The sequence below is a fragment of the Rhinoderma darwinii genome, chromosome 4 (assembly GCF_050947455.1).
Source record: "Rhinoderma darwinii isolate aRhiDar2 chromosome 4, aRhiDar2.hap1, whole genome shotgun sequence".
Classification (NCBI taxonomy): Eukaryota; Metazoa; Chordata; class Amphibia; order Anura; family Rhinodermatidae; genus Rhinoderma; species Rhinoderma darwinii.
The window spans coordinates 300863099-300877496 of NC_134690.1; the positions used below are offsets into that span (position 1 = coordinate 300863099).

The window sequence follows — 14398 nt, forward strand, 5'->3', positions numbered from 1 at the left end:
GCTCCAAAGGGGATGAGCTGTGCCAGACACCAGTGATAACACCATACGCCTAGAGAACAAAACACTCCAGTTGTAATTAAGGGGTTACAGTAACTCGAACCCCTGCTTTTCTACAATTTTTTTAAGGGTTTTGTACCTAGTTTTTTCAGCATTTTGAATACATTAATACCAACATGAGTACATACAGTAATTAACCCGCAACTTCTTTATTTCAGCAAGGGGCTTTGCCAATGTACCAGACCAATAGGTGAAAGGTGAAAAACCCCACAGTGTGATTCAGGCTGAAGTTCTGGCAGGCTAAGTATGAAGTATTACTAAGGAGTGAGCATTTTGGGGTGCAGCACACACACAAAAAAGTATCATAAGATGTAAATATTAGCTTCAGCACAATTCAGGGTTATGGAAAATAGTACAAAAAGAATGTTAAGTGAAGAATACACTTTGCACTAATATTTTTTTTTTTAGGGTGGTAGCGCTACAAGTTGAAATTAGTAACACCATTTATGAGATTTTGGGAACTATCCTAACAACTCCTTTTTCTACTTTCATACTTTCTAGAAAAATTTCCGTCATGTATGTTTCTGTAGCCCAGTACATGTCCAAAAAAAAGAAATCCCTGTGTAATGCGAGAAATACAATTTTTTCAGTTTTTGACTGAAGCTATCTTTTAAAGCTTACCATAGGTATAAACATGCTCTTTTTGCATAGAATATTTTAATAAACATATTCTGCCCTATGTGAGGGTTATTTTCTTCATATATATATTACATTGTGATCTTCCTGAAATCACTTGTATTTCTTAATTAAATGGCTACTTGTAAATATATTTATAATGGTCCAGCCCGCTTAGATGACATAATTTAACTTCCTCGACAGCCTAAGGCCTTATTCCCACGAACGTGTTATACGTCCGTGTGACGGCCGTCAAAACAACGGCTGTCAGACGGACCTATGTAATGTGGCCGTTCACACGTCTGTTGTTTCAACGGACCGTGTGAAGGGTCTGTGAGAAAATAGAATATGTCCTATTTTTTCACGCTTCACGCATTCCTTCATAGACTCTAGTCTATGGGGGATGCGTGATATCGCATCCTGCAGCACAGAGCACGGATGCACCTCGGACGTGAAATATGCGCAACACCCGTGTGAATAAGGCACAACAGTACTGCCATGTATGACCACACATACACTACTGATCAATGGTGAACATCATTGGTCAAAGGCTCTACTGATCAAGTCTACAAGTTCCACCACATAGACTTTGCCAGATACAGGTAAACCTTTGGGCCGGTTTCACATATTCATAATACTGCCACGGTGTTCATCTTGCGGTCTAAACTACATATTAACTTTATTGATTGAGTCATTAGGGTCGCGGCGATACCATATATGTGTACTTTTATTTATTTTTTACACTTCTTACACTTTTACTTTTTTACTACTTATTTTTTTAGTCCCACTAGGAGACTTTACTATGCAATCTTCAGATCGCTTCTATAATGCTTTGGTATACCAGAGCATTTTATCAAGCCCCCGGCTGCCGTGACACCCCATCGGAGGCTCATGATTGCCTTTATGGGCCGTCGATGGGTGAGAGAGGGAGCTCCCTCCCTCTGTAAACAAGTTAAATGCTGCGGTCACTATTGACGGCGGCATTAACGGGTTAACCAGCACTTCGATCTCGGGCGTTGGAGCAGGAGCCCAGCTGTCATCAGACAGCCGAGCCCCGGCTCCAGCCTGCACGGGGCACTCGTGAAGGACTTAGACTGGGCCGCTATGAAAAGATGGTGGCCTAGCCGAAGGCCCCTTAGTGACCGCCGTGAAAAGGCGTATTGGCGGTCACTAAGGGGTTAAAATTTGTCAAGTTTATATTTTTTTCAACACATACTTTGTAATGTCTTATTGTACTGTACATGGAGAGGCTGATACCTGACATGGTTCTTGTTGTAGACGGTCGGTTATGCTCACACCAGGTTTGTGATGTATGTTTGCAGAATATCCCAGTAAATAGCCTGATATATAAGCCAAATGTGTTCATGATCTTTAATGGGCCCAATATATGCCAAAAGAGTGTCTATTTGGCATACGTTCGAGCAGTACACATTATTGTAGCTAACCACATGCGTTTTCCAGAGTTGGACAGTAACAGCTCATTCACTATTGCTGGAAAGAAAAGCTCAATTGTGTACACAGATTTGCTTTTTCTATCTATATGCCCTTTTAATATTACTGGAGCACTGAAGTCAAGCAGTTTGCTTTTATTATGCACTGATGGGTAAATGACTGCTCTTGCAAGCGCAGTGAGGTTACAGCGAGAATATAAAAGCTATACACCTACACTTACCATGCTCTAAAAGCATTAGTCTACATATACAAAGTGTTGTTCAGCATAACTTCAGTGCAGAAAAATCATGATGGTTCATTCTATGGTGCCAAAGAAGCGGATATTGTATAGGGTTAAAAATTTAAAAGCTTTAAAAGACATACTTGTTGCCAAACATGACATTCCTATTTTACCTGTGCGAAGCCTCCAATCTCTTTGACGCAGAAGTAAAGTCTGACCAGGTCCAGGGGCTTTCTTCCAACTGCAGGCAATGTGGCAACTGGTGTTCCCCTCTCTTCCATAAAGATCAAGTATCGGTCTACCCACATCTTCCGCTCCGGCTCACTCCCCATCTCATACAGCTTTGTGATCTTTTCTCCCGTAGAAGTAGAAGAGTTGGCTTTCTGTATTAAGTTGGAAGAGGGTAAGAACATTGCAAATCACAGATTCTCACTATAAGCAGAAATAAAACTCAGATATTCCACACCCGCAGGTTTTAGAAGCACACATAGTTCATGACACATTGATTAAAACAAACACATTCCCACATCCAAATGTATGTAGATACAAATTTCAGTGTTTTTGCTTCATTCACAAGCATTCACGCAATTCTATGTAGTAGATAAACTTTGTATCCAATTCTTTTTTACTGTTCCATGTTTTTAAAATGAAAAAAAAAAAAAGATTAACTATTTTTATATTAGGCCTACAGCTCCTATACAGGTTAATGTGTCTCCATGTTAAGAGACAACAAATAAACCCTGTGTAGTCTGATCCAGTCATATTGCCTTTAAGCTGTCCCCTACTTCTTGCTTACCTATCAAGTGTATGCCAGCAAGAATTAGTAGACCCTTGGAAGGCAGTATTAGGCCCCATGCACACAAACTTATTTTTTTCCTCCCGTAAATACGGGTCCATTGTCACACGTATTCCACCAGTAGTTACGGACCCGTGCCCGTAAATACGGGTCCGGTGTCACCAGTATTCCACCCGTATTTACGGACCCGTTTTCTCTGCACTAATCGGCAGCCCCTTCTCTCTATCAGGATAGAGAGAACGGCAGCCCTTTCGGGCAGAGTTTCTGCAGCGTTTGAAAGTAAAAAAAAGTTCATACGTACTCCGGCCGATGTCTTGGTGACGCGTTCCTCTTTTGACATCCAGTCCGACCTCCCTGGATGACTCGGCAGTCCATGTGACCGCTGCAGCCTGTGATTGGCTGCAGCGGTCACATGGGATGAAACGTCATCCCGGGAGGCCGGACTGGAGGAAGAAGAAGAGTTCTGGGTAAGCAAACTTTTAATACTATTAACTCCAGCGGTAGTCACTGTCCCGGGTGCTGTATGAGTTACTGCCGATCAGTTAACTCTTTCAGCACCCTGGACAGTGACTATCCCCTGACGTCGCCTAGCAACACTCCCGTAATTACGGGTGCACACACGTAGCCATCCGTAATTACGGGAGCCCCATAGACTTCTATGGGACTGCCTGTGCTGTTATTACGGCCTGAAATAGGACATGTTCTATATTTTTCAACGCCATGGGCAGCTTCCCTTAAGCGAACAGGAAGGTACCCGTGGCCAATAGAAGTCTATGGGCCCGTAATTACGGGCGTTTTTACGTTCGTGTGCATGAAGCCTAACTGCAGGATAAGACTAAACTGGATTTGTTTGAGGTCATTTACCATGGAAACATTTAAGCTTGTATGAGAGTTGTAGACCGAAAACTATAGAACATCTTTAATTAGGATGATTTGAAAAGTTGCTTCTTTTTTCATTTTAGACGCATTGTAACAATAAAAAAAAAAAAAAAAATGTATGTAAAAGGTGTACATAGCCTTTAACAGGATTGTACGTTAGTGACATATATTTGAAATGGTAAAATAACCTGTGTTGGTCTACTTTGTGTAGAAGCAATCAGTCACAGATTCTGTGCCAATCACTGATTGACTGACATGAAATATTCCCGCTCTCTTTAAAAATAGGTTCCTCAGCTGCTGCAGTGTGTATAATACAGTTGTGTGCTGCAGCTGCACAGAACCTTATAATATATGCGTGCCTATTTTGTTTTTAAAGAATAATGGCATTTTAACGCCAATCAGTGGTGGACATTAAGCTCTCACACATTAAAAAGGAGTTCTGCAGCAGCTGAGGTGTGATTTATGAGGAATAATGTAAATCCCTAATTATGAAGATTAGAAAAAAAAAACTTGAGTTTTGTGACCTGTATAAATAGTCATGGAACTTCTTAATGATTTGTAATCTTCAGAAAATTTACAATAGGGGATGCATTAGAATTATTTTATATACAAACAAAACATAGCTACTCGGTCAGATTTAAACTAAGCAAACATTATCAAATAAATGCAAGAAAATTAATGGTTGCCGTGGACTACACCACTGCTATTTAGCAGCAGCAGTTCATAGTTTCATTTCGAAATTGTCAATTATCCTCTTTTTATTACTTATTAATTATGTTCATCAAGTCCAACCTATAATCCTATTGTGCTGATCCAGAGAAAGTCACAACCCCCCCATTAGACAGATGTCAATTGCAACATTACAAGAAAAAAATAAAAATGGGATAAAAAAAGGTGCGTGTATCCCAAAAAATAATACCAATAAAAACTACAGCCCCACCTGTAAAAAAACAACGAAAAACAACCTCATATGGCTACGTCGATGGAAAAATAAAAGCCTTAATGACTTTTCACACGTCCGTATTCTGGTCAGTATTTTGCTTCAGTATTTGGAAGCCAAAACCAGTAGTGGAACAAACAGAGAAAACCAATAATGGAAAGATTTGCACCTTTTCCATGTTTTGGACCCACTCCTGGTTTTGGCTTCCAAATACTGAAGCGGAATACTGACCAGAATACTGACGTGTGTATGAGGCCTAAGGCGGGGATGAAAAAACATGCTGACGTGCACTCCAGAGGGCAACATTTTTGCAGATTCATGAAGTGGTATTTAAAGGGGTTTTCCCACAAGAGACATTTATGACATATCCGCAGGATATGTCATAAATGTCAGATAGATGCGGGTCCCACCTCTTAGACCAACAAACAGATACCAAGAGGCAAGATAGCCCTATTTCCCAGCTACCACTAAAATTCGAAATCTTTATTATGCTATATTTAGCAGACAGACAAACCAAACAAAGGATTAAAATTATCAATGCCTGGAAAGGGCCAGAGAACGTAGGTAATTGTTGCACAGTGCACGTGTATATGACACCTATTAGCTAAGGCGTCCGATCTAAGCACAGAGACAGCTATTCATAGTTGCAGCCTCATAAATAGACTATCAGTGTACCCAGTATCCAAGAATGTGTTAAAATTAGAAGAGCCCCCCCGACATGTTTCGCTACAGATGTAGTGAAACATGGTGAGACCAGCACCAGATGTAGTGAAGATAGGTGAGACCAGCACCTATCTCCAGAACGGGGCCCAATAAACCTCGTTCAGGCGCTGTGTGTTGTGGCTGACTGAGGCGCTTTCTGACAATAAAAAACTTTATATGGTCGTGAGTTAAGTAAACAGCGTAACTCGTGGAGCTACGCGGTTTACGTAAGTCTCATAGAACTTAATGGTAGTTATGGAAATAGCGTAGCTCGCATGCTACTCTGCTTCTGTAACTGCAATTTATTACTATTGGAGTTACAGAAACAGCGTAGCTTAGCGAGTTACGCTATTTAAGTAACTCACGACTATATAAAGTTTTTCATAATTGAAAATCACCTCATTCAGCCGCAACACACAGCAGATGAACGGGGTTTAAGGGGCCCCTTTCTGGAGATAGGTGCGGGTCCCAGATGTGGGACCCGCATCTATCCGACATATCCTGTGGATGTGTCATAAATGTCTCTTGTCATGGGAAAACCCCTTTAGCCCCTTAATGACCGGGCCTGAAAAGACCTTAAAGTGTAGCTAAACGTTTGACAAACTTCTGACATGTCAGAAGTTTGGATTGGTAGGGGTCCAAGCCCTGAGACCCCCACCAATCGCTAGAACAAAGCAGCTGAAGCGCTCGTGTGAGCGCTCAGCCTCTTCGTGTCTGTTCAGCTTATTCCGGAAAGCCGAGGTATAGGAGTACGGGCTCATAGACTTTCTATTGAGTCCATACACAGATACATTTATTTACGGAAATAGCCGAACAGACATGAAGCGACTAAGCGCTCACAGGAGCACTTCAGCTGCTTCGTTCTAGTAATTGGTGGGGTCTCAGTGCTTGGACTCCCACCAATCAAAACTTCTGACATGTCACTATGACATGTCAGAAGTTTGTCAAACGTTTAGCTACACTTTAATGACCAGCTAATTTTTTGGGGTTTTGCCTATCTGCCTTTCAGCAGCCATAACGTTTTTGTTTTTTCATTGACGTGGCTGTATGAGGCCTTGTTTTATGCGAGAGAAATAGTATTTTTTCCCCACGCAGTTTGGGGGTAATTTTTTTTTTTACGGTGTGAATATAGGAAAAAGCGATTCTCGGCATTGTTGTTTTTTTTCTTTTTTTTTTTATCCAGTTCACGTTTTGCGCTAAATAAGCCGTTAAATTAATTATTCAGGTTATTACGGTCATGTAGATACCTAATATATGTAGGTTTGTTTTTATGTAATGTAGGGGCAATAAAATATATTTTATGCAAAATAATGACTTTTTTGTTACTTTTTTTATTTATTTATATTTTTTGTTACTTTTATTTTTAATCCCATTAAGGGATAACTTTATTTATAACTTTATTTTTTACTAATAATGTATTAGCATACTCTTGTATGCTAATACATTACACTGTGTCACTTTGACACAGGCTGCTGATCGGGCAGCACATGGTGTATCCGAACAGCAGGCAAACGGAACAAACAGCCCTGTTGTCCTTTGTAGGTCCCCAGGGTTGACTGCAGAGGGATTCCATGGTCTTTGATCGCATCAGCGGAGACCGGTGATGCAATCAAATTCCCTTTGATCATGGCGCGGTCACAGACGGCGGTGATCAAAGGGTTAAACAGCTGGGGTCCGAATGTTTTCTGACCCCAGCTGTATTCAGGAGGATGCTCTGAGATCAGGAGCTGTAAGTTACAGCTCCTGCTTAGCGCTCATCAGCCTCATCTACAGCGACGCCAAAAGACGTAGTCGTAGACTGGGGACCTGCACCGCCTGACGTCAAAAGACGGTGGGTGGTCGGGAAGGGGTTAAGGCCCTAATAGGAATGAGGAAGGGGAGGGCCCAAGCAAATCTGCTGGGAACAAGGGCACTCATATTGTACCAGGACAACTTTTATAGCAAAGTTCCCAAAACCGCAAAGAAGGAAAAGTCAGAAAAAGGTGCAGATTGTGTTCCAAAAGAATGGACACCATTTATTAGTGTGACACTGGCCTGTGCATAAAAGATTGCTTCAAATCATTATTATACCACCATATAATACACAGATGTACTCAGTATTATAAATACTGAAATACTACATATGCCCCCACATTATAAACTGAAATACTAGTAAAACCCCAAACAGAACTACTACCAAGCAAAATCCATGCTATAAGTCAAATGGCACTCACTCCCCTTCTGAGCCCTAAAGTGTGTCCCACATAAACGATATGGTCATACCTGGGAAGACCCAGTTAATTTATGGGGTTTGTGTCTCCAGTATCATAAACTGGGCACAATATAATACACACTGAAATGGAATACCATTGGAAAAATTGCAATTTTCACTGTTCGCATTAATGGTTGGAAAACACTGTGGGGTCTACTAAAGGCTTACTATACTCCTTAATAAATGCCTTTAGTGGTGTCGTTTACATAATGGGGTCACTTCTTCGAATTTTTTTTTAAACTATTTGATCTGAAAGTCCCTGCAATTGTGAACCAATACGGTCTTTCCCTTCTGATAATGAGAGCTGTTTTATCACAGTGACACAGGCTGGGCGCAACATGATAGGCACTGAAATGGCATATCTATGAAAAAATTGCGATTTTTACTCTGCAACATCCACTGCGCACTAATTTCTGGAAAACACCTGTGGGGTCAACATGGTAACAACTCCCCTAAATGAATGCCTTTAGGGTATAGTTTCTAAAATGAGTCATCTCTCAGGGGTTCTCACTGTATTGGTACCTCAGGGGCTCTGCAAATGTGACCTGGACCCCAGAAAATCCAGCAAAATCTGCACTACAAGAGCCAAATTGCGCTCCTTACATTCTGAGCCCTGCTGTGTGTCCAAATAGAAGTTTATGACCACATATGAGGTATTGCCGTACTCGGAAAATATTGCTTTACCAATTTGGCGGTGCTTTTTCTCCTTGTAAAAATGAATAATTTTGAGCTAAAACTACATTTTATTGGAAAAAATAAAATTTTTCATTTTCACGGCCCAATTCTAATGAAATCTATGAAACACCTGTGGGGTCAAAATGCACACTGTACCCATAGATGAATTCCTTGGGGTGTAGTTTCCAAATCGGGGCCTTTTGGGGGCGATTATGTTTTGGCAGCCCAAGGCCTCTCCAAACCTATAGTGGTGCCTGGAAAACATCCTAATAAAATGGAGGCCCCAAAATCCAAAAGGTGCTCCTTTATTTTTTAGGCCTGTGTTTCAGTCAAGTACCACACTAGGGCCACATATGGGATATTTCAAAAAGCGGAAATATCTGGGTAATAAATATTGAGTTGTGTTATTCTGTAAAGACATGCTGTGTTAAGCATTGAAATTAAATATCTGCAAAAAAATAAATAACATTTTTACATTTTATCTTCACTTTGTTTTAATTACAGTAAAACGCCGAGAGGGTTAAGCAACTTCCAAAATGCTGTTTTGAATACTTTGACGGGTGCAGTTTTAAAACTGGGGTGATTTATAGGGTGTATCTAACTTATAGACTTCTCACAGACACTTCACAACCAAATTGGTTCGATTGGAAACTTGCTTTAAAATTTGAGGAATGACTGCTAAACGTATAACTCTCTGTTTACATCTGTGCTAGGTTTTTCTGTTCTTCTGCTCCGTCATAGGAGCAGAAGAACAAAAAAATTGAAGAGCAGGAGCCATTGCATCACAGGCACTAAAGGTGCCAATCGGAACCCATTGACTTTGATTGGTTTCGTCTGTTTTTTGCGAGGGTGTTTGTTATTTTACTGCAAGTAATAGCACAGCCTGCTGTGCTTTTTCATTCAACATTTTCCACCGAAACTGCGGCAGAGGCCCATAACGGAGTCTCTGACGCAGATGTGAACAAACCCTAAGCCTAATGTTCTAACAAAAAGGAAAGAAAGTTGAACAAATTATTTCATCATAAAGTAGACATATGGGATATGTTAATTAGTAACTATTTTGTGTGGTATAACTATCTGACTTATAAGCAGAGAAAATAACACAGAGAAATGCACATCTTTCCAAATTTTTGATAAAAATTTAGGTGTTTGTCACAAAAAAAAAATATATCTAACAAGTTTTACCACTAACATGAAGTACAATCTGTCACGAGAAAACAATCTGTCACTTGGATAAGTAATAGCATTTTAAAAGTTATTACCACAAAGTGAGACATGTCAGATTTGAGAAATGTGTCTCTCTCAGGAAAGAAATCTGAATGCGGCAGAAAGGGGTTAAAGAAGCTGTTTAAGTGAAAAGTGTTGCTATTTTCCAGATTAAAAAATAAAGATCAGTCAGAGTAATGATGGACAGTACGTTATCTTTACTAAATTGAGGTGTTCTTGACATAGTATAGACTACCACAGAGAGCAATTTAAGACCCACCCTACTTTGACATAATTTGTTTAATTTGTTTGTTAATTCCTAATGCCAACCAGTTATGTTATGACAAAGACATATTTATGGTGTGTGCCTTTAAAATCGATGATTGAATCATTGTGGCTCAACATTCTACACCTCGAAATACAGTACATAAACTTGGTATGTCACTTCTACTTTTAAACCAGCCAATTGTATTTCTTAAACTACCTATCAATAAGTGATGAATCAGTCCATTAAGAACATTGCTTGGTGTGGAGTAAGTATTCAAGTAATCATTCGTTACAGTGAACACATGTTCAAAGTCTAGAGAAATACCATACAAGTTACAGGCAAAAGGAATTAAAATCTCTAAATCCAAATATCCAAAGAGATATTTGGGTAGGTGCATGTCATATTTATCCTACTCACTGATAACAGAGGTTTTGATGGAACATCAAACTAAAAATGAAGTAGGGTTTTATATGAACACAAATTGACTTAACCGTGCAAGTATTTAATTAAGAAAATAACATCCATGGTCTCTTGAGATAAAGAAGATATACAAGTAAAATAGCAACAATGTGACATGATGGAAGTAAAAATTCTTCAACTTAGAAGCTTAGATTTGACATTATCCTCATTCTATTATTCCTTTTCCACACTGGAGAGATTCCCTCTGCTTTCAAAAGCAACATTGGAGGGAACCCTCTCATTTCTTCCAGGTCTAGAGGAGCATATACCTTTCAAGTATAAAGACTTTGCGGAAGAGTACGAAGATCTCAGCTTTTTTGTGACCAAAAAATAGCAATTTGGGTGTTTAAAAAAAAAATCTGTTTCATGGTGTTCACCAAGCGGGTTAAATAACATTATATTGTAATAGTTCTGACTTTTACTGATACGGCAATACCAATTATGTAAACTTTTTTTTTTAACATTACTTGAGGGAATTATAATTTTTTTCTTTAACTTTTTGTATTTTTTATTTGGAACATTAAAAAAAAAACTTTAACTAACTGTTTTTTTTATTAGTCCACCTAGGGGACTTGAACCAGCGATTCTGGTGTATCAGATGGATATAGAAAAGTATATCAAGTAAATTTTAGTGGCAACAAGCCTTAGTAAGCATTTGCATTGCTAAACACAAAAACATAGAAACACAACCTATGCGTATCATAGACTAATGCTTTGCAAATTGTCAGGCGGGCCCCAAACAACGACCGTATTTTTGTGCTTATTTTCATGTTATATTGGGTTCAGAAGACAAATTTGAAGATAAATTGAGGTCATTTTTCAAAAATTTCATATGGACGAGGTTTCACCATTTTCTGGCTGGTGAGGCCCCAGTATAGAAAGAATGAAAAGCCGTGTTATAGACCATATAGAGGGATGTAGTGCACCTCTTCTAAGCTTACAATCTGAATAAATAAGACCATGTTCTGGTTCTGTTACACTAGACATATAGAAATAAGAGAATTCCAGAAATAACAGCCAGCTATACTGATGGATATTAAGAAAAAAAATTCTATAAACATAGGGTAAAGAAACACAAAAAAATTGGAAACAAAAAAAAGGTAGGTAAACAATCTAACCGTAATTACAATTATTTTCAAATATAAAATAACAAAAGAGGACCACTTACAGGGCTTGATGGAGTCTTGGGCCAGCCTGGGCTGTTAATGCTATCACTCTCATCTCCATGAAAGGAGGAGATGCTAGCGGAGCTTGGGGACAGTGGGGAAGGGACTGGCAGGTTGCCTGGGGTTGGGGGCTGAGATATACCCTGTGACCTGTAGCTATCCTGTAGAACACAAACAAAATTGACAAGAGCAGGGCAGACATTACCAAAAAATAAATAGATCAACTGGTAATGCAAAAATGTTGCGTGTATGGAAAGAGGGAGGGGTAAAAAGACAAGCATATAAGATGCATGAACTTAAGATTGTTAATTAATTGGCGAGCAATTAGTGCACAATTTGGCAAGTTCTTAGATGCTTGGCTAATGTTTCTAAGCCACCATGCTTACGCCAAGCAAACATGAAATGCTTAAGCATGGATTGTCCGATCAATGAAAATAAAATAAAAGCTGCTTGCCTTATGTTTAAAGGGAAAAAAAAGCAAATTATTAATTATGCCTATGGTGCTGTTTAGACGGCCAACAACAGTAGCTTGAACTGAAGGCAAGTAGGGAAAATGGTTGCAGTTTAGAAACCAGGCACTTAAGTTACTTCCAAACCCCACCAGCTTGATATCCCCAAGCTCATATTCACTCCTTTGCTTTAACGTTAATTGCTATTAGAAATGGTAACGTTCAGATCCAGACCATCTGAACAAATAGAGGCCCGTGAAACAGATGAGGAACACATGCAGGAGAGAACCAAACCGAGAAAAGGAAAATAAACCAGATAATGAAAGACCATATGAAACACATAGCGAGGCCACAAAATCAGTACCACACGCAAAAGGGGATACCTTTGATTTTGGTTCTGGAGGAGGAGGCCCATCTTCTTTGCCATCATGTTTGAGGGAAGTAGGCAACTTAGATTCAACAGGATTCATCATGTCAGCAAGGCCTAAGTGACCTAAGGAAAGGGAATAAATATAAGCAAGAAAGCATGATTTGGTAAGTGGCCTACATTTTTGTTTACGTCATCGAGATGGATAACATATGAGCAAGAAGAAAAAGAATTCCACAGTATATTACCATTCATTTAATAAGCCCCAAAACGTAAAAATGGCCATATACTAGTAAAGGAACAAGTAAATGGGTTGTCTGATTAAGAACCCTGTTTATATGACATATTATGACACATGGGACTCAGAGGGGGATCCAGGAAGGACTGCAGCTCTAAGACTGGCACTCGCTTTGGCAGACCAGCCAATCCATGCGTTACATGGACATCCATGTATTTGAATAGTGATAGCAGCTGATTGCCAAGAGTTAAAGAATTCAAACCTGCATAGACTTCTATTGTGGTACAGCTGCCATAGGCAGAAATCTTATAATTAGGATCATCCCAGAACAGGTAGCCACAAAATAAAAGCCCAGAATGAGGCTTGTCAAATAAAACCTAAAGAAAATCTATGAATAACATGTAGCAATCAGATGAACAGAAAAAAAATAAAAATCACAGTTTGAGTTTGTTTTCTATCAATGATTATTACACATAGTAGCATATTACGGTGTTTTAGAAAATAATTAGATTTAATTACAACAGAGAGCGCTTATGCAGGACCCTGGCGAACAATCTGGCAAGCACCACGGTGCTAATTTGCTAATATCTGAAGCATCACTACAGGTTTGTAATAACCATAGTACTGCCAAAATCTCTACCCTGCCATGTGCTATGTGCATTTACAATTACTTGTTGTTTATCAGACAGGAAACCAATTTTTATTTTATTGCAGCGGGAAAGAGCTACAATATGCTACAATGCTGATGTTGAGTGAACCGAGTCTTGACTGCCTGCTCTTAAAGAGAACCTTTCACCTCCCCATACATGTGCAGCTGGGTGCAGCATGTAATGGGCAGGGCTGCACAAACCCTGGGGCACTTTAAAAAAAAAAAAAAAATTCTACCCTCCTGCGCACGCTCCTCTGTCCAGCTCGTAAGCTGTCCGTAGCAGTGACACGCCCTCTTACCAGTTCGGCAGAAGACTGATCTTGACAGCTGAATAGTGAGAGCATGCACGCGCGCGCGCGCACACACACACTCTCTCCTCTATCTTGCGGTAACACTGTCCGTATCTGATTGGATAGTTTCACAGCCATAGTAACACGTCCCCTTGCCATTACATGCCCCATTGACAGTTCAGGGGGTTATTTAAATATCGGGCGCCAAATATAACGGCACCGATCTCTAAATAACGGAGCCCATTACATGCTGCACATGTATGGGCAGGTGAAAGGTTCTCTTTAATACTTCCTCTACAAACAGGTGGAAACTGCTGAAACCATTAATGTAGCCCCTATAGCAACAGTAAGGCCTCATGCACACGACCGTAGCCGTGTGCACGGCCGTGATTTTCGGGTCGGCCGGCTGCGGACTGTCAGCGGACTGTCAGCCGCAGGCCGCCCGCACATGCACATGGCCGCGGCCATTGTTTTCAATGAGCCCGGACCGCAGAACCGGGCCGTAATAAGACATGCCCGTTCTTTCTGCGGTCCGGGCTCCCGGGCCGTGCACGGACCCCAAAAACTACGGTCGTGTGCACGGCCCCATAGAAAAGAATGGGGCCGCAATTCTCCCGTGGATTTTCGGGGGAATTGCGGCCGCAAAAACACGGTCGTGTGCATGAGGCCTAAAAGGTAACTACTGAGACCTTACATAAATGTAATTTATGAATTTGCTT

The 14398-nt window shown here is 40.2% G+C and overlaps 1 protein-coding gene across 8 annotated transcripts in view; it reads right to left on the bottom strand.

The window, feature by feature from the left end:
- Window positions 1-14398, bottom strand: part of ARID1B (AT-rich interaction domain 1B) — a 434025-nt gene that overhangs the window by 45444 nt on the left and 374183 nt on the right. For 6 of the 8 annotated variants that reach the window (XM_075862678.1, XM_075862676.1, XM_075862674.1 and 3 more), the window contains 3 exons: window positions 12519-12628; window positions 11689-11847; window positions 2518-2727 (listed from right to left, as the gene is read on the bottom strand). In XM_075862678.1, the coding sequence (XP_075718793.1) occupies window positions 2518-2727; window positions 11689-11847; window positions 12519-12628 (479 nt within the window). The remainder of the gene's footprint in view (window positions 1-2517; window positions 2728-11688; window positions 11848-12518; window positions 12629-14398) is intronic. The other 2 variants (XM_075862679.1, XM_075862677.1) reach the window with 1 other exon arrangement.